General features: G+C 41.3%; 4 protein-coding genes across 7 annotated transcripts in view; 2 read left to right on the plus strand and 2 right to left on the minus strand.

The window, feature by feature from the left end:
* Window positions 1-904, minus strand: part of fancm (FA complementation group M) — a 52,507-nt gene extending 51,603 nt beyond the window's left edge. The window contains exon 1 of one of the 2 annotated variants that reach the window (XM_034231742.1): window positions 63-904. In XM_034231742.1, coding sequence (XP_034087633.1) covers window positions 63-768 — 706 coding nt within the window. In that variant the 5' untranslated portion in view covers window positions 769-904. The remainder of the gene's footprint in view (window positions 1-62) is intronic. The other variant, XM_034231743.1, reaches the window with a different exon arrangement.
* Window positions 853-9,208, plus strand: iqcc (IQ motif containing C). Its single transcript, XM_034231747.1, has 5 exons — window positions 853-1,165; window positions 1,409-1,552; window positions 2,064-2,406; window positions 8,238-8,359; window positions 8,995-9,208. The coding sequence occupies exons 1-5, from the start codon at window positions 1,124-1,126 to the stop codon at window positions 9,028-9,030; spliced, it is 687 nt and encodes a 228-aa protein (XP_034087638.1). The 5' UTR covers window positions 853-1,123; the 3' UTR covers window positions 9,031-9,208.
* A 434-nt stretch (window positions 9,209-9,642) lies between these two features.
* On the plus strand, window positions 9,643-15,461 carry dcdc2b (doublecortin domain containing 2B). Of its 2 annotated transcripts, none has more exons than XM_034231748.1 (13): window positions 9,643-9,995; window positions 10,190-10,485; window positions 10,653-10,704; window positions 12,034-12,104; window positions 12,426-12,557; window positions 12,653-12,787; window positions 12,902-12,941; window positions 13,063-13,128; window positions 13,301-13,451; window positions 14,254-14,363; window positions 14,455-14,514; window positions 15,034-15,111; window positions 15,192-15,461. In XM_034231748.1, exons 2-13 carry the CDS (start codon window positions 10,202-10,204, stop codon window positions 15,270-15,272), a joined length of 1,260 nt encoding a protein of 419 aa, XP_034087639.1. In that variant the 5' UTR covers window positions 9,643-9,995; window positions 10,190-10,201; the 3' UTR covers window positions 15,273-15,461. The 2 variants fall into 2 exon arrangements, with proteins under 2 accessions (XP_034087639.1, XP_034087640.1); XM_034231749.1 differs by having other exon boundaries at window positions 15,034-15,090.
* A 246-nt stretch (window positions 15,462-15,707) lies between these two features.
* Window positions 15,708-19,930, minus strand: tmem234 (transmembrane protein 234). 2 transcript variants are annotated; one of them, XR_004570554.1, is made up of 6 exons: window positions 19,664-19,930; window positions 19,156-19,307; window positions 18,990-19,056; window positions 17,946-18,038; window positions 17,425-17,650; window positions 15,708-16,353 (listed from the first exon to the last, which is right to left on the minus strand). XR_004570554.1 is itself a non-coding variant. In XM_034231750.1 (5 exons), the coding sequence occupies exons 1-5, from the start codon at window positions 19,674-19,676 to the stop codon at window positions 17,544-17,546; spliced, it is 432 nt and encodes a 143-aa protein (XP_034087641.1). In that variant the 5' UTR covers window positions 19,677-19,930; the 3' UTR covers window positions 17,253-17,543. The 2 variants fall into 2 exon arrangements, 1 of the variants encoding a protein (XP_034087641.1); XM_034231750.1 differs by lacking the exon at window positions 15,708-16,353 and having other exon boundaries at window positions 17,253-17,650.
* Window positions 19,931-19,933: the final 3 nt, after the last annotated feature.

Here is a 19,933-nt window from a genome sequence, read left to right on the forward strand (position 1 = left end):
ATTGTTGGTAAAGTATAACAAAAGAAAGATGGGAGCCACAGCCTGTGTGTCATGATTGTTACCTGTCAGCTCAGCCATGTGTGCCTGTGGGATCCCCATCACTTTGTAACAGGCCTCGATCTGCTGAGCCACCAGAGGTTTGGTGGGAGCCATGAATACAATCTTCCCCGATGGATACCAGCGGTAGAAGTTGTACATAACCACAGCGGCTATAAATGTCTTTCCCAGACCAGTGGGAAGACACACCAGTGTGTTCTGAAACAGAGCTGCCTCTGATATCTTCAGCTGGTACTCCCTGAGGGGGTAGTTGGTGGGGTAAATCCATACCTTAGCCGAGGAGCTGTCAAAGCCAGGGAAGTCTGGATATGTCTGCCCACCTGAGGGGACGGGAGACAGGGCAGTGCTCTCTGCTGCTACAGGGTTGTCATATTGAAAAGAGTTCCCATTTTCAAGTTGTAGGCTCTTCTCAGCTTCATAAACAGCGACCACCATCAAATCATCGTCATCAAAATCATCTTCATATGCAGGTTTAGGGTCCTCTGTCCTCCTCACTTGGTTTTCTGTTGTGTATGAACACCCCTGCCCTATTTGAGCCCATAGTGGATTGAGAGGAGGATTTGTTGTAGCTACCTGAGCAGTGTTGCTTGGGGTTGTTTTGCGCCGTCCAGCAGCTTTCTTGACATCCTGTTTCGGTGGAACAACTTTGTTTTTGGAGATGGATGCACCCCAAGTCTGGAACAACGTCTTCTGATTTGAACCACTACTCATTTTCTTTAGTTAAGGCGAAAAACTTAAAGAAAACGTTCCATGTGACGAGCAGCAACATTGCAAACTGAATACCGGCTGGTACATAAACACGGGGTCACTTCCGCCAACGTTTTACCATAATATAACACCACATACATGACAACGGCTTTACTCCAATCATTTAGGTCGATTAAATATAAACACAAGTGTAAAAAGTAATTCCCTGTATTGTCAAGACGACAATATATATTTTAAGAGCTTAACCGAAACACGTTTGGTTACAAATAAGAAGGAGGCTTTTATTTTGTCAGTGTGACACCGGAAACAAATTAAAAGTTTGAGTTCATCTCCCGCTCTCCGTCATGTAACCATAGTAATGGACAGAAGCGAATGGGAGCATATACTCACCTGTTTTCAGGTAATTGTGTTATCTTATTAGCCTACTTCAAACCCGTACAGCCCCACGAAGTGTTTTATACCTACACTAATTCCATTCAGGTGTTTATTTTAGCTATGTTGGGCTGTTTACCTTCTAACTCCAGAAACGGTGCTAATAGTAGCTATTGTTTTTAGCATTTCGCTACTAAAGTAAGTGTTGCAGTTAGCTTGAGGCTACATGTGACATGTTCCTATAGTTACTGTGAATTCTTCTCTTCGGTAGGCATCTGCACGTAGATACCTGGTAAGAAATGAAATCCGTAGTGCACGAGAGGACTTTGAGGACATCGTTAAGGAGATTGATGGAGGGTTGACCCATTTACAGTGGAGGGAGACAATCATCCCCATTCCCCACTTCACAGACACTGTAAGTAACTACATCGGATGTGAGAGTTTACGTTAATCGTTTGAAATCGGTGCTTATTCAAATCCTTTACTTACAAAAGTACGAATACCACTCTATTACTAGTAGAAATGTTGAAAATGTTACTTCACTATATGAAAATCTATTTAAATTATTAAAAGTACTTCTATACATTTAGAAACATGTATCCTGTGACTATTAATCTATAATATATTATAACGATTATTATTATTTTAAATGTATTACTATTTTATATTAACTGCAAACAATTATTAATTCATTATGGATTACTACTGATCATTTCTCAATTAATCGATTGATTGTTTTGTATGTGAAAATAATGTGGAATGTCACAATGACCTATATATCGCTCAAATCTACTTCATCACAAGTAGAAAGTGGCATACAAATAAAAAAACTCAAATATAGTAAAAATATAGTCAGATTGTACTGAAGTACAGTTCTTGATTAAATAATATAAATAAATTGTACCTCTGTTCTCATGCATTACCAGGAGTGCCCATTCCTACGACACCGCAGCTCTAGCAGAAAATCTTCAACTCCTGAACTAGATGTCTGTGTCAGTCCCCAGAGCCTATCATTACTGTCATCGTCTTCAGCACCCTTACCAGAGGAGAAAGGAGATCATCATGTCCTGCTTGAGAAGATAGAAGCAGAGCGAGATGATTCGCAAACCAAAAGACAGGCTTCTCCCTCTGAGGACTGTTCCCTCAGCAGTAATGTTAGAGAGGATGGAGAGGGACAGAAAGGAAGCACTGACGGGGAGAAAGATGGAGACTCCACCACCGTCTGGAGCAGTTTGGAGCTGGACAACAACGAGGGTCATTCTCACAAAGGTGACGGTTGCTAACATAACAAAAGTAGTTCCTCTCACAGCACTGCAGCAGACATTAATATCTGTATACAAAATGTATATATATGCAGTTGATTATGGAACATATAGGCTATGGTTTGCTTCGAATATATAAAAAACAGTGGATTAACATTTAAAAAATTTTTTTATTTAACCTTTATTTAACCAGATAAAAGCATTGAGATATAATCTCATTTGCAATGCTGACCTGGCCAAGAAGGCACCAACGTTACACATAACACATAACACAAACATATAAAATACAGAGAACATAACTAAGAAAACAAAAGACAAAAAAGCAGTCACTACATTGTGCACATTAGGACAGTAAGAATGGTGCACTACTTATTACTGCAAGAGCAGCTAGTGGTAAGGACTTCAGACAACTTCAATTTAAAACAGGCTATTGAGACAAGTGCCGTCAGTTTGAGGCGTGATTGAAGGTCATTCCAAGACCAAGGACCATAATAAAAAAGACTCCTTTTCCCAGCCTCAGTCCGCACAGCAGGTACCTGGAACGTATCCAGGCACTGGATCTGAGGTTGTAAGAGTCACAAACTGGAGCAAATCTGGCACATATGTACAGTGGAATCTTACCTAAAATGGCTTTATACATTAATAAAAACCAATGCTGCATCCTACGCATAGTAAGTGAGGACCATCCAGTTAGGCTATACAGTTTGCAATGATGAGTCCTATAGGGTGCATTTGATATATAACGCAGTGCAGCATGGTAGAGTGGGTCAAGTTTGGCCAAAACAGTGGGACAGGCAAATCTATAAATGGTATCACCGTAGTCCAGCTGGGACAGGAATAAGCCAGAAACCAACCTTTTACGGGATGAAGTTGAAAAACAACATTTAAGTCTGTAAAGGAAGCCAAGAGTGAATTTCAATTTCTTAGTTAGAACTTCAATATGGTGTTTGAAGTTCAGATTACTGTCCAACCAAAAGCCAAGATATTTGTAGGTATCGACAAACTCAACAGAGACGCCATCAAGGGTGTCAATGGAGAGGCAAGAGGACGCTGACTTGGGAGCAAAAAGCATTGCTTTGGTTTTCTTACTGTTCAAAAGCAGTTTGGAATCAAGAAGTGCATGCTGCAGCGTGATCAAATCAGATTTTAAATTGGAAACGGCCATATCCAGAGAAGGAGCATATGAGTATACAATAGGGTTGCCAACTTCCAGAAATGGAAAAACGGGACACAGGCATGTGTCCCCCGCGCGCGCGAAGATTTTCGGTTTCTGGCGGATTTAGTTACTTTTTTTTGTTACTTTATTTCGGGGTTAGGGTTATTCTTTTGGGGGAGCCAGCCCCCTAGGGTTCGATGGGTCAAACCCCCCCAAAACCCTCAAAATGCATAGAAAACTATGCATACCTATAACACAATACACACACAATGGTCTTACACCTGCATTAGGCTACTACATCACATTGTACATCAGCATGTTCAAATCGGATAGGTGGGCACTAGGGACATCTGGGCACCTTGATGTACGATTGGCTATTTTATCCAAAATGTTAAGAAATAAATATTTGAAAAATGGTATTAAAGGTAGGGTAGGTAAGTTTCAGAAACCGGCTCGAGTGCACTAAAATTTGAAAATACACAGCCGAAAAGAATCCGCCCCTTCCTTCAGACTTCCTTACAGAGCACCTCCTCCAACACACATGAACGTGCACATGACGTCTGCAGACTGGTGAAAGTGGCCGCCTGGCGAGTCATTGAAGTACTGCTGCAATGCACGCCCAATGAGGGCACGAGATACATTTGTGCGTGCACGAGATGGAAGGCTGACAGACAGGGCGGCAATCCAATCCGTTTAGCCGGGCCGGCTAAACGGATTGGTTGTACTTTTTACAGTATTACGGCTTCCACAGATGAAATTTTTTTATGGATTTTTTGTCAAAGCACTTAAGATATTCATTGCTATCGGGATGTTAAGAGCATTCCATGGAATATAACAAAAAGTGTATCTCGAGCCGGTTTCTCAAACTTACCTACCCCACCTTTAAGTAATGCAAAGTATACATGATGTGAACATGCACGGTACATCATTATTAGACTTAATGTTATCCTTCAACCAACCATTTTCCCATCAATCGACTCAATCCACACACACACACACACACACACACACACACACACACACACACACACACACACACACACACACACACACACACACACACACACACACACACACACACACACACACACACACACAAACAGAGAAGACCCGAGACAGATCTCCACTCACAGGCTTTACCCAACTGTGTTTTTCTTCCACTGTTTGTTGTAAGACACAAGTCTTTTCTTTTTAGAAGGGCCAGGGCCCAGAACCACATCCTCTCTCTCTTCTCCTCTTTCATTATCACCTCCTCCACCGGCAGCGCTCATTTTCCAACACGACTGAACAGGCTGACATGCCACACAAACAATGATGCCGCACCCGCGGCCCACCGGAGAAAATCTCACACACACACGTGCGAGCATTGTGCCTGCCCTGTCAACTGAGCGGTCCTAGTGCCCTTCGGATACAGCACACAAGCACGCAGCCAGACACACTGCATTGCGCGCAAACAGAAAAATATTTTTTATTTTTCCCTTTACACGGGAATCCGGGACAAACAAAGTCCCGTACGGGACACGCCCCTTTTGGCTCAAATACGGGACGTCCCGGCTAATACGGGACGGTTGGCAACCCTAGTATACAATAGTGTCATCAGCATACATATGATAGGTAGAAAATTGCATCTGATTACAAATATTGTTTACATATAATAAAAAGAGCAAAGGCCCCAAAATAGAGCCCTGTGGAACTCCCTTCTGCAAGGTGACAGGGTCAGAGACAATACTACCCAACCTGACGCATTGAGTACGGTCGGTTAGATAACTCTGAAACCAGCAAATGGCATTATGACCGAAACGAGACATCAACATAACATTAGACATAATGTGGTGATCTACAGTGTCAAATGCTTTGGCTAGGTCAATAAACAATGCAACACAAACAGATTTGTTATCCAAAGCAGCCTTAATATCATCTAAGACTTTCAGACTGGCAGTTACAGTACTGTGCTTTGATCTGAATCCAGATTGCATAGGGTTAAGGATGTTGCGTGAATTTAAAAAAAGTTTTAGCTGAGTAGAAACTAGGGACTCAAGAATCTTTGATAACGCAGAAAGATTTGAGATAGGACGATAGTTATTTAACTCCGTGGGATCACCAGCTTTCAAGAGGGGCGATACCAGAGCTTGCTTCCACACAGCTGGCAGTGTGTGAGTGGACAGGGAGAGATTAAAAATATCAGTTACTTGTTGTGCTATAATCTGAGCTGCAATTTTTAAAAAGAACGGGTCGAGGCCGTCAGGCCCGGCAGACTTTTTAGGATCAATTGATTGCAAACCCTGTAAGACTTCAGAGACCGAGAAATAAGCTAAATCAAAAACAGGGGAGTTCATCTCTTGACTCGGGCTGTGAGTACGACCATTTAGAGAGTCATGACTTTGCTCATAACAAATGTGACCAGCCTTTTTGAAGTGAGCATTGAAAGCATTAGCCATACCATCTGAATCTGAAATAAAAGAATCACTGACCTTCAGTTTATTTGGGAAACTAGAAACCTTCTTGTTCTGAAGTGATTTAATTGTTTTCCAGAACTTAGAATGGTCATTAAAACAATCAGTGGTTAAGCTCAGATAGTAATCAGCTTTAGCTTTTTTAATAAGGGCTGAACATTTATTTCTGAGGACACGAAAAAGAAGCCAGTCATCACTAGAGTTAGACTTTCTAGCTAAGGACCATTGCTTATTTCGATCATAAATTAGATCAGATAGTTCTCTAGTAAACCATGGAGTGTTCCTATTCTTAACTCTGAATTTTCTAAGGGGGGCATGTCTATTAATAATCGATAAAAAGTGATCAATAAAAAATTGGACGGCAACATCGACAGATGGAATTAACGCTATGAAGTTTAACCTCCGCCAGATCGTGTAGGAAAGCCTGCTCAGAGAAGTGTTTGAAGCAGCGCCTGAGCACGATAAGGCCCTTGGCTTTGGGCAACTTAGTGCTCCTAACGCAAGCAATAGTGCAATGGTCGCTGATATCATTAGGAAAAACACCAACAGATACATACTTATGAGCTGCATTTGTTAGAATGACATCTATAAGGGTATCGTTATTGGGTTTGGCAGGGTTTATTCTAGTGGGACTATCAATAAGCTGAGTTAAGTTCAAAGAATCACAAACCTGCTTAAACTGTGAAGATTTATCACTCAACCAGTCCCAATTTAAATCACCCAATAATATGATTTCAGAAGAAAACGTAGACAACAATTCAGTAAGGCTAGTAGTTGCATCCCTGATGGCCGATGGAGGCCTATAACAGCCAATAACAGTGAGAGGATCATTTGCTATAGTTATTTGGACTGCTAGAAACTCAAATTGCCTTGGAATTGAAATTGAGTGAAGGACTGAGCACTGTAGTTTCTCAGCAGTGTATATTGCAACACCACCAGCTCTGCCCTTACGATCTGCTCTGAATACATTATATCCATCAATGTGAATAACAGTGTCAGTGACAGACGGTTTTAACCAGGTTTCAGAAACTACAACAATATCAGGCTTAGCAACTAAAAACCAGGTCTTGAAAACATCTAATTTGGGCACTAGGCTTCTAGCATTAACATGCCGAAATCTCAATCCTTGCCTACAGCAAAACTCATTCGGAGTTGGCAAATGATGCAGGGAAGCAGAGAAACACTCAGGACCAGGGTTAATGTTAACGTTACCAGAGTAAAAGCAGTAACAATATTAACAGTCTGGAAGATGATTTTTTCACATGGGCTCTGGACGCGTCGCTCCTCAGGGGGTCGGGGCTGCTCCGATCCTTCGATATTAGCGAGTCCAGAGTAAAAAGGGCATACGGGAGAGCGCATTTCATGCCATGAAACGTCAGCTTTTAGTCAAAACTATCCGATGGAGTCAGCGCTCCAGAGGTTCCACCATCCGAATGTCCGAAGTGAACAGAGATATTGCTGGGAGGCAATCCGTCAGTTTTGCCGACATGCGGGCTGACAATTAATCCCAGGCAAAAAGCGAACACAAGGGTCTTTAGGCAAAATGTGCCTTAACACACCCAATTCAGGATCCGCAGCTCAGGTCGATCAGCAGCTCAGGTCAATCAGCCCCCGTCAGCACGGCAGGACAGACAGCAATCCAGAGTCCGAAAGAGCGACAGCTCAGGCAGAGAGCAAACAATCCAGTCACAGCGAGGCACCGGCACAAAACAGCCCAAACACTTAAGCTTTTAAAACGTTTTAAAAGCGCAGCAGACCAATTTAAAAACGGGTCTAAAAAGCTAATTAAAAATTATAAAATGTCAAGAAGAACAAGAACGAGACAAACACTAACAGAGACAGAAACAAATCAACGTGCTGCCATCTTGGAACACACACCTGGGTGCAATCAGGTGCGAAGGAGCTTCAGACTCATTATTATAGTTTTGTTTTTTTTAAAGAAAATGTTTGGCTTTCATTCCTTTTTTAATGATAGCATAGCTGAAGTTAGACAGTAAAGAGCGAGAGAGGGAGGATGACACTTTAACCTTTTCATCTTTTTTTAAATAGCTTAAAAAAACCAGCATGTAAGTGATAAAATGCATACCATTTATTTAATCTGATCAAAATGTGAGGTTTTAAACGAAACAGAAGAATAAACTCAAAACATGTAGAAAACGCATGTAACTGTGGTTGCCAGCAGATGTGATTCCTGTAGAGTTAATGCCTTATCGCTCACCTTTCCTCCAGGTCCCCGACAGTTCAGCTTGGCTCAGGAAGTGCCCCCCACCCAACAGGCCTTGCGTCTCCATAGAAACACCATGACCATGGAGCTGGTCTGGCTCCAACAGGCCATTGACAGCAGGAAAAAGGTAATTTGAAGGAAGGGAGGAATGTGGCGTTTCAATACATTTATTAATTGGTGACAGTCTCCTGCTGTAAGAAAATTACAAACAACATTTATTAACTGACCTCAGAAGTAAGTCAGTAAATTGGGTCAAAGATGCAATAGTTCTAGAAGAAATACTTAAACCGATATTGTAGATATTAATACCTAAATAATAACCACAGTGTTACCTATTGAACACAATCAACATGTCCTGATAGCAGTAAAGCAGCACAGAGCATCCTTCAGCATCATTTTCTTCCTATAATCCAACCTCCTTATTATCTGCGTGCATCTGCAATAATGTTTTTAGCTTATCCAGCTTTCTGCCACCTTTGCAGCCAGCCTCTGTACTAATCTAATCCCGTAATTTATGTATTAACAAATTGCTGTCTTCACCAAACCTGCACCACTGCCCCCATGTAGCACCCTGCAGCTCCAGAGGGTGTAAAGGTGTCAAGATGTGGAGGAATGTGCGAAAACAACACCAAATGTAAACTGCAGCTGAACCCAGACCAGCAGGATTTACTCATGCATGGGATTCAGTTCACCTGAGGTGTAACGGGTCAGAAGAATTCACTTTTAATGATTGTTTTTTCCTCTCTTCCTTCTCCTCTACAGTACTTGTCACTCAAGGATGGGCTGAGCGTATCTTGAAGGCAGAAGTAATCTGAACTGGACTGATCGCTGTCAGGATATTATTTTACTCAAATGCAAAGACACCGGAAATAAATTGTCATCCATGGAATTAACTCCTTTTTTGTAGATCTGTACATTGTGTATATTTTATTTGCTATGTTTAAAAATAAAGATTAAACTGTATTTTTCTAAAAAAGTCTACTTTCTGCTGTTGTTGCCTCGGCTCATATCGGTCTCGTGACATCATTTGTGACTGGGTGAGGTAGTTACTGTTGTGTAGGAAAAGGTTAACTCAATCCAGGTCAGGGCGATCGCTGGCTCAAAACAAGTTGGTAGTGACTCACAGAAGCTCAAATTCCCCATTTAGATCACAATGAATGAGCTCTCACGCATCACATAGGAGTTCTGCACACAACTGTCTCCTATTAAGCTGCTCTAGTCTTAAGGTATTAATGTCATTAAAGAGCACTGAGGAACATGCTTTTAAAAGTAAAAATGACATTGTCCTGCTTCCAAAAAAGGTCCTTGTTTTTAGATCAAATGTCATGTTTAAAAGGTCACATTTCCGTAATGGTTTTGTCACCATAATTGCCAGCTTATGCTAATATGCATATTGATATTTGGCAAATATGTTTTGGGGGGAAAATACAGACAAGTGGGTGTAGAAGTTATCTTATTGATTCAGCTTACAACAACACAGCGACCCACCCCTTCTCTCCTCTGTCTGTCCCCTTTTGTTGTGGTTGCTGCCGATGGTTTGGCCCACAAAGCCGGTCATTGCTGGCCACGCTGCCATAGCAACCAGGAAATACTCACCGCCGTCAGTGGAGTAGTGTGTGAATTTGTGTGTGTGTGTGCTAGGGGGGATAGAGAGAGCAGAACGTGATGAGTGGGAGTCCAGACGGATCACAACAACAGAAGGGAAGGATTTCCACCTTTCGCCTCCGATTCAAGCCTTTCCTCGCTTCATCGTCCAACAGGAGGTAGTGACTGAACATGGTTTTTATTCATGTGTGATTCAAAGAATGTGTTATGTAAATGTACCTGGTGTATAAAGATGGTCAGTAAATGCAATTATAGGCTAAGTGAGTGAAATGACATGTATGTGGAGAGAATGATGTGGTGTTAGTGGTTTAAAAAAAACACCTTTTTAAAAAATGTGTGTGTGGACTATCAGTACCTGGCTCAGATGGCTGCCAGCACAGCAGCCACGGCTCTCCTGCCTCCAGTGAAGAGCGTGGTGGTCTATAAGAATGGAGACCCTTTCTACAGTGGACGCAGGTTTGTGGTCAACCAGCGACAGGTGGCCAGCATGGAGGCCTTTCTGACTGAAGTGACCCGGAGCATCGGGGCCTCCCTGGCCGTCAGGACCCTCTACACGCCCAGGCAGGGGCACAGGGTCTCAGACCTCCAGGATCTTCAGACAGGAGCCAAGTATGTTGCTGCTGGCTTTGAACGGTTCAAAAAACTTGAGTAAGTACAAAAAACATTTACTATGCTGATATTAGTGTGCCGTTCTAGAGGCTTTCTGTGTCTAAAATGAAAGGAAATGAATTAAGAATCCATTCTAACATACCTTTTATGTGAGAAAAGGGTTTAAAAAGGATTTTCTTCGTTATATCTTTTGTTTTAATGCATAGTTACCTGACCGCAAGAACGAAAAAGCAGCCGGATGGCCGTGAAGAAACCCAGGTAGGCTTTCATTTTGATGTGTGGGCGTTTTGCTTTTAAGGCCCACTTCATCACTGATTAATCCCAGTTTAACCAGGAAGAATGCACCCCCTGACACTGTACTCAAATCCAACCTTTTCTAGTTGATATTGTGCCAAAGCAAATATGATAATGACGGCAGGATTTTCCTTGCCTGATATCAGACAGGAAAGGTCTCAGGAATTTCCATTAGCGAGATTTGCCTTTACATTTGATGACATTGTTTTGTTGGCATTAGTTTGATTAGGGCCACCCTTTGCGTTTATCGTCCCCTTGATGTCCGTGTGGTTGTCATGTAAATTACCGGATACAATGGTCTAATGACTTAACTGTCATTTACATGTCACTCAGGCCTTGCGGGGCGCCCTGTAAAAGCTCCAATGTGACATGTGTAGTTACAGCTGGATGTCACCAAAGAGCAGAAAATCTGAAGCAAATCAGATTTTATAACCGTTTTCTAGTGAATCTGAAATCAGTTTTCTTCAGTGATGGCGGAAGCTCTCTTAAAATCCAAACAAAATTCATTTCAAACACGTTCACACATGCTGAGGAGTGCTTGCTTTGTATTCTGACCCCTTGGCAGGTACAGTATGACCCCCTTTTTTTGAGTGTGCTCTCAGTCTCAAACCATCAGTGTTACTTTTCTGAAAAACATAAAAGGAGCGGAGACCGATTGTGTGTGCCTTGGGTGACTGCCATTTGGAAGGCGAGAGTTCTTAGGTTTTCAAGTCTTACATGCCTGTGTTGTGGTTGCTGTGGAGCAATGCAGGAAGTGTGTCTGTATGTGAGTTGTGTTTGATCCAGCTGGTGAAACAAAGAGTGGTGCTTTCACGCAGTGTTATCAGGGCTGTGTGCGTGTCTGGACAGGCCTATTACCCACAATTCACCGCCCCATGCCTCCTTATTCTCTGCGCTGAGACAATGTAAATGCATCAAACGTCTCTCTCTTCAAAGTAAAAACAATAACGGGAGATTATCAATGTCTGGGTTGTTCTGAGTGGATTGATTTAGTCCAGCTACATATCAGAGGCAGACATGGATATCGACTGAGTTAATTGAAATATATGACAAAATGGGCTTTGAGAGGAACCCTCAGATCACAATATGAATGTGCCTTTTAAGACATCTCGCAGTGATGTTAGATTCATTTGCTGCGCCACTTGAGCAGAATAGTTAGTGAGCTATTACAGGTTAAGGATAACCATTTTTCTTTGTGATGGATGTGCAGGATATACAGTTCATGATTTAAGAGGAATTTTCAATATCGCTGAGTTTGCAGTATCAACTATCTGATTTTCTTGTCTTCTGCAGGCCAAAGCATCCCAGAGGCTCAATGTTTCAGCCAAATGGAGAAAGTTTATACCTCTACCCTGCATTATACAGTGAGTTTGATAAACTACATAAAATAAATAATGTTTCTTTTGAGAAAATAGGTAACTAACTGTATGGTGTACGGTGGCTCCTTCTCAGAATGAGTTAATTTTCATGAATCTTTTTTAAGCGCCCAAACTTGTGTGAATGTTTTTATTTGTCCAGGGAAACAAAAAGAATGGCTTCTGCAAGTAAAAGACTGTTACTTTGAAAGATACCCCTTGATTTATCTAATTCAGAATCATAGTCTCATAGCTTTGGCTGAAGATGTTTCCCATCTTTTACTTTGACTTAACATTAGGACATTAAGAAACCCTGTGTTCTCTGTTCAGCGTTTTCCGAAATGGAGACTTGCTTTGTCCACCATTCCGGTTCATCATTCCTCGGAGCATGCAGCAGGACCTGGAGCAGATCCTGAGTCTGGTCACTGAGAAGGTCAGCTTAAGAACCGGAGCTGTGCGCAGGTCAGTGATAAAAACCCATAAAATACACGTGTGGAACAAAAATAGACGAGGAGATATGGAATAAAAACCTCCCTGTGACCCCGGTGCTTTATCAGGTTGTGCTCTCTGGAAGGAGCGACTTTGTCGTCAGCTGTGGAACTGGAGACTGGCCACTGCTATGTTGCCGTGGGAACTGAGAGGTTCAAGAAACTTCCATATGTGGAGCTGTTGGTTTCAAAAGCTACAGAGAGGTATTGTGCAAGGTCCTCTGTGGGTGTGTCTGTTCTGCTCCATAAATAAAAAGTTGATTGTCAGACAAGAAATGTTTTTTAAATATTTAAGACATTGTTTTCTTTATTTTGCAGATATTACCAAGGAAAGAGAAGGCTGTTAAGGAGAAATGAGGTATCTTTAATTATATGCAGTTTATTAAGTCTTAACATACAGTCTAAGCATTGTTTGTCTTCCCTTATGTTCACATGTCAGGTGTGAGTGACAGCTGTATGTGTTTGTGTGTTTCTCTCAGAACAGGAAAGCAGGAAGTGGTCCAGAGGATCAGTACAGTGACTCAGCCCTCCTCGACTCCCCAGAGGTACAAATCGGTCTATAATTCACACCACAAGAGCTATATAGGGACTGCTAATTAGTTTTGTGTATTCTTCCTAACACGTTCAACACCCCAGCGAGACAAACTGTGCAGAGAGTATTTTTATTTTGCCTATAAATGCAATTATATTTAGTCAGTTGCATCCCATGAATTCCAGTCAGATGGTCGCAGGGTGAAGTCCACAGGAGATGAAGCTGCAGCTCCAGCAGAGCAGAGCAGGAGAGAGGAGACGTCTGCCTTCTTCTCCAGGCCCGTCAAGATCCGCAACAACAGAGGACAGCCCAGACCCCCACTCAGCAATGGATCTGGTTAGGAACCCCAACTTTAAACTTTAAACTGAATTTAGTTGTCCTCATTTGAACTAGAAAGGCGAACTTTGTCAAATGCAGATGTCCTCCTGCTGGATCTCTCTCTTACCTACCTCAATATAGCGACAAAGACAAGAAAATGTGGGATTTATTCATCTCATGTGATGATGAATTTAACTGATTATAAGTATTGGAAAAATATCACTGGTCACCGGCTTGAGCTTCAATATCAGGATACATGTATGTATTCTCCTTGCGAGAATGGAATTAGTCATCACATACAGAGCATATGATACAACTAGTTCCCAGAACAGCGTCCTTCACATGCTTATACAAGAAGAGGGTGTTGCACAGTCACAAGATGCAGGTATACCGGTTCATAGCAGTATAAAATGTTTTGTTCAAATGAGCTAATCTGTTCATCATGTTAATCGTTGTCACTAGCTATCATATGCCTAAAACAGTGTTTCTATGGATGTTGGTGTTTGAGCCCTGACAAAAGACCAAATGTGGCCTACAACAGTCAAGGTAAGGTTTTTGTTCAGCCTAGTTGATTGTCTGAAAGGTTTTTTGCTACTAAAGCAGTTGTTCATTGCCCACTAGCCGGTTATGAGGAGTCAGCAAACAAAACAGTCAATACATTTTCTTTATATTCAAAAGAGAGACTCAGCCCAACAACAAGCTGTCCTTGAACACAACTGAGCAGAAAGAAGTATCAGGTCGATGGGTCCAGGAGTAGGCATGCGTATAATAAATGTTCTGTTGATCACAGCAGCAGCTTTTTGATTTCTGTCTGTCACAGTCCAGCCCAGCCTGTTGAAGAGAGCAGCACGGAGGAGAAGAGAGGAGGCACGAGGGGCCGAGGAGGTGCACGAGGACGAAAACACAGCTACAGAGCTTCCTGTTGACCAGGTCAGCTTTACACATTAACATTTTTTTTTCTTCATGTTTGTTTAATAAAGCAGAGCTAACTCTTAATCTGTCTCTCATTTTCTGTCCAAAGAGAGTAGCAGAGATAGTGGAGGATGAGGAACAAAACGCTCCACTAGACAACACTCAGCAGGTAGGCATTGTTCATGCTCATCTGTTAGCTTCCTGTATCATTGGAGAAATGTGGAAAAACAATGTCCTTCACATTTACAGACTGGGTATGATTTAGAAAAGAGGTGGATGATGGGAAATAAATTAATGTATGTATTTATACATTACCGTGATGAACAAATGACACTGAATTCTGCATTTGGGAACAAAAACACATAAACCCTTTTTTCTCAAGAGACTTTCACAAATGATGGGAAAGCAGGTACAGTATAGGACATATGAGTGGGCGGTTACAATTACACAACACACGGGTGCTGATATTAACAGGTTCAGTTTCTGTGTAAATGGGTTCAGAATATGATATATTTAACCTGTAACACGGTAACATCTCAACAAATGGTGTGAAACAACAGAATAGTATGCAAGGACCATCGAGTATGATGAAATTCTGGGATGACACAGAATTGTATACTGTACTGCTTATGTTCAGTAGTAAAGGGACACAGACATTTTTCAGCATTCAATGTGTGTCTAATTTCAGGATCCTGAAAGGCAGCAGACGTCTTTGAAGTCAAGGCCTTCGTCAAACACATCTCAGGTAGAGAGCAGGGAAGAAAAGGTGAGTCTGCCAACCTCAAAGTGTATTAAAATGCTTCATTGCTTTTCCTCCAACACTATTTTCGTTATATCCTTTAACAGGAGAGCCCACAGGTTGCCCCGTCAATACCACAGAACACAACCATCATCAGGAGTCCTGGTGAATTCATCAAAGAGGTTTAACTACAGCTGACGAGCCAGCGGCTGTTTCTATGATGACCAAATGTGCTCCAATTAATGTTTGATTACATTTGTAGTACTTTAAAAGTGTTAATGAGCAAAGCGACAACTTGAATTGATGTTTTATTTTAGAACAAAGTCCAAAATGTGAACAGGCATGCAAAATAAGAACAAATAACTCTTTTTAAGATTTAAACTCTCTTTAGTTCTAGTACAATCCAGAATCTGACAAAACAACGCTATTCTGACATTATACCCTTCATAAAGTTAGTGTTATATTATATTGCTGTGAATCTGTTTTACAGGAATGATTCATAAACTGTCTAGGTGTTCGGGGACGCATTATATTCCATATCCAAAATGTACATAAGAAACAATATTTTTGGGATATTTTAAGACTTTTTTTGATTTGCAGAAATTAGTGATTCAGACAAAAAATTATGTTTTGCCAACAATTTATTAATAGAATACCAGCCACATTCCATCGTCTGTACAGAATGTTTTGTCAATAAAATACTGTGACAATAAAAACAAAATATATTACTATGTACATCACTGTTGTTTCTGAAATACTTCAGACATGTTCGCACAGCATACAACAAGGTAACTTGCTATAAAACAACAAAACCATTATTTTATCTAACTCAGTAATACATTATGTAAACAAGAGTCAAGACAGCCAGAAAATAAGTAAATGAATAACCGTTTTATCCTCGGGCAAAACAGCAATTTGTTCTCTCCTGTGTCCTGCTCTTTCCCAAACAGAAGGAAAATGTCCCCGTTAAACGAGAAGGTTAGATCTAATTGGTTCATTTTCAAAACCCAGCCTTGTTTCTGTTTGGTCTCTTTAGCATGTATGCAGATGCCAGTCACATGGCGGGGCAGCAGAGTACTTACAGTAAACGTAAAAGTTAACAACCACCAACTTGTATGCAAGCCCCATAAATCTAGTCTAGCCTTGAGTTGAACCCCACATGCACCCAATTCCCCTTAAACTTGGCGTAAAAGCTTCTGGACAGGTTTTTTTAAGCTCACACTGAGTTCATCTAGGCACCATTCTCCCACCAGAGCCGTTGCTCTAAGGCAGTGGTTCTCAAAGTGGGGGGCGCGCCCCCCAAGGGGGGCGCAGAGGCATGACAGGGGGGGCGCGAGAGACCAGGAGGAAAAATGGTTATTTAAAAAAAAAAAAAAAAAATCATATTTTGAAAAATTATTGATTCGAAAATAATATGATACAGTACTATTACATCTGGGTCTCTGTGTTTCATTAAAGCTCGGCTCTGTGTGTGTGGAACGAGCCATTTTGTGTTCTCGAGCGAGAGAGAGAGCACACCGGTACCGGAGATCGTTGTTGTTAGCTTCTGGTGCTAGCGAGCTACGCCAACGGATATAAGGAGTTGTTTCAACAACAAAGTGGAGGACAGTCCTCTCCTGTCAGACTGAGAGACTCAGTGAGCTAAAGGACTCTCTCAGTGTTATCTCAGTGGGTCTCAAACGTTTTAGTCACCATTAATTAAACAATTATTTCCGAGGCACACGTTTATATGATCATTATAGTTATAAAAAAATAAGAGAATAAATTAAAAACAGGTATGAAATACTATATGACAGTAAAAAAAAAATAAAGTTTAAAAGGGTGATTTGTAAAATATCCATAAAGAAAAAGTAAATCTGTTTACAGTTCTGTTTCAAATGGGTGTTGAGAGAGGTATCCATAGATCTCTTCATTTTGCTCTCAAAGTGCACCAGATTAATGCTTTTAACTTCAATATTTAAAAATCTTCCCGGGGGAGCATGCCCCCGGACCCCCCTATGTGAGGTCCACACACCAGCTATAAAAATAGCACTTTACCCCTGCTTACACCTATATGCCGTGAGCTGATTATCGAGCCTTCATTGTAACAGTTGCGGGTATACGTTGTGTATTTGCGTGAGGAGTGTTGCAGTAGAAAATTCCACTGTAGCGCCCGGTACATTAATGGGAAACCCTAAATGTTTGAGCACCCTCTATGAAACGTCAAGCTACCCCACAGCACCCCCAAAATAAATCTCTGGCTTCGCCACTGAGCCTGACTTTGTGTTGGGGGGGCCCGACTTTTTTTTTTCTCCAAAGGGGGGGCCTGACAGAAAAAGTTTGAGAACCACTGCTCTAAGGAGTCGCTGTCAGAATCTTAATTGCCCCCTCTAGTCCCGCCCCAAATCTGCTTTGGCCTTTCCTTCCCTGCAAAGGAATCACTTGAAGGTATGGGAGTTTGTATTTCATCCTCATCCCTGTTAGAGTTCCTGGGTCATATTCTGCTTCACAGTGTCTGTGTCATTAATGGAGCTTATAACACACAGCGTGATGCCAGCTGTGGTGAGGAACATTCCCGCGACAGCCTCTGCAGAGAGTGAGGAGGATATGAAAGAAAAATGAAAGTGAAAAAACACATTTAAAAAAGACAGAGCACAACCAGTACTGTATTTTTTCAGGCAGAGGAGGGAATTAACTGCTCCATAAAATGCTATAAAAAATGTCTTGAGTCGTGCTTATGTAACCGCTCTGAATTGGTTTTGAAGCCACATTTTTCCTCCTAAAGCTTGAAGTATCCCAGATTTGCCTGCATCAGTATTACTCAATGTTTGACTGCCCTGGTACTTGAAAGCTAGCTTGTGTATGACAATTAAGTCCCTTACGTTTGCCTCCAAACTCTTCACCCAGAAACTTGCCGGTGAGCAGAGTGCAGAGGAAGGTAAGAGAGTTGGCCACAGGAACAGCCAGCGAAATCTCTGGGGAGGAGAAGTGGAGAAGAACATTTATAATATAGATATATACTTGTATATATACTGCTACCAAATGAGCAGGCTTGACTCCTGCTGGAAATAGATGATGTAAATTCAGAACAAAAAAGGAAATACCCCAAAGAACCAATGTTCTCATAATGGATATTGAAAAAACTAAACCAGTAGAAATACATTTATTTCTCAAAAAACAAAAAAACAAGCACATTATCAAGGCAGGAGGTCATAGATTATGATTGTATTTATCTATTGTCCTTAAGGGACATTTTAACATTTAAAGCTGCACATGTTACCACGAGCAGTATCATTTGCTGTTTTAGGTATTATTGAGCTTTCCGACTCACTATCAAAGCTTACTGGGAACTATCACATTACATGTTACTTGTTACATTATTATGCCATTATTATTAATATTAGCTACACCTGTGCATTTCGACTTGTCTGCTGTGAAAGATGCCTAGTCTTCATAAATAAGGTGGGCTGAAGAATTGTTCTCACTGGCTGAAAGCAGGTTGAAATTATAAGAACAATTTATATTAGTTTACAAATATCATTATTCTGGGTGGGCAGGCAGGAAGGAAATGCACCTGATCTTATTGGCTGAAGAGAAGCACAGGTGTGAGAAATAACAATAATGATGATTGTTTTGCTTTAGCCACTTCCAAGCCTTTAGTATTGTGCTTGCCAACTAAATGGGATGCTTTACTGGCAAACGTAATGGAACAACACAGCTATCGTTAATTTTATTAGCAACACCTGTGCTCTTCGTGATAGCTATTTGATTGTACAATGCCATGTCTTTTTATGCTGCTGCAATGCAAAAAAGTCCCAAATTGGGATCAATAAAGTACTATCTTATCTTATCCTATAGTTCAAATGTCAGCTTTAAAAAAGGTAATTATCAGTTAGTCCACCTTCAGACAGTGATGTGTGTCTCACCTGTGGTGGAGAGTGTGTAATAGTACACCAAAGAGCCACTCTGGTTCAGGAGAAAGGGGACCAGGTACTGTGGAGCAACACATGGAACAAAGTGCAATGTAACTAATTGTAAGGAAAAGCAATCCTTTCACAGTGTCAAACAATTAATGGATGTAAGGGTGTTTACCTTGAGGTTTAGGAAAAGAAACTTGACCTCAGCCAGCAGCTGTGAGACTCTGTTGTTGTGTTGGACATGTTCAATCCCCTCAGTGCCTCTCTTCAGGAAGGGGTTGGTGCAGCCCCACAGCACGGACACCAGCAGGAGACTCAGCAGCTCCACTGCAACAAAAAACAGTCATATAGAATCTTCCCTGTGGCTTCACACCCTGGTCAGATATGCTACTAGTTGTGTTGAACGACAGGTGTCCATGACCAAGCCACGACCCGATAAACCACAAGAGTAGCGCAGTTAGCACCTGTGCTATAAACACCATGGAAAATACTGGTGGTCATTAGCTTAACGTTACTTCCCTAGCATTAGCTCTTTAAAAAGTTAGCTTTATGTTGGTTAGTTAAGCGTTATACGTGCTCAAGAGGAAGCGGATACGTAGATATATATTTTCGGAATCAAAATAAATAAGAAAAGGTGCAAAATATCATGATTTGAGAGAGGAATTGTGCTTTTAACCACTCACCTACGGTCACCATCGTAATGTAAACATCCAATGACTGACGAGTCGCGTTCAAGACTTCAGCTCTTCAGCTCAGTTAGTAAATGTTACGTAAATTGCCAGAATATTAAACGGTTTAAAAAAATAGTAATGATAGTTATTCAGTGGAGTAATTTAGGTTTAAAAACTACTACAATAAAGCACCGTAATTGTTTGGGGCAATGCTCTCATTCATGAACCTCAACATTGTATAGCGTTTCTCGTTATCTTGAATGTTGCTTTGGATTTCCCCCA

The sequence above is a fragment of the Gymnodraco acuticeps genome, unplaced genomic scaffold (genome assembly GCF_902827175.1).
Source record: "Gymnodraco acuticeps unplaced genomic scaffold, fGymAcu1.1, whole genome shotgun sequence".
NCBI classification, from domain to species: domain Eukaryota; kingdom Metazoa; phylum Chordata; class Actinopteri; order Perciformes; family Bathydraconidae; genus Gymnodraco; species Gymnodraco acuticeps.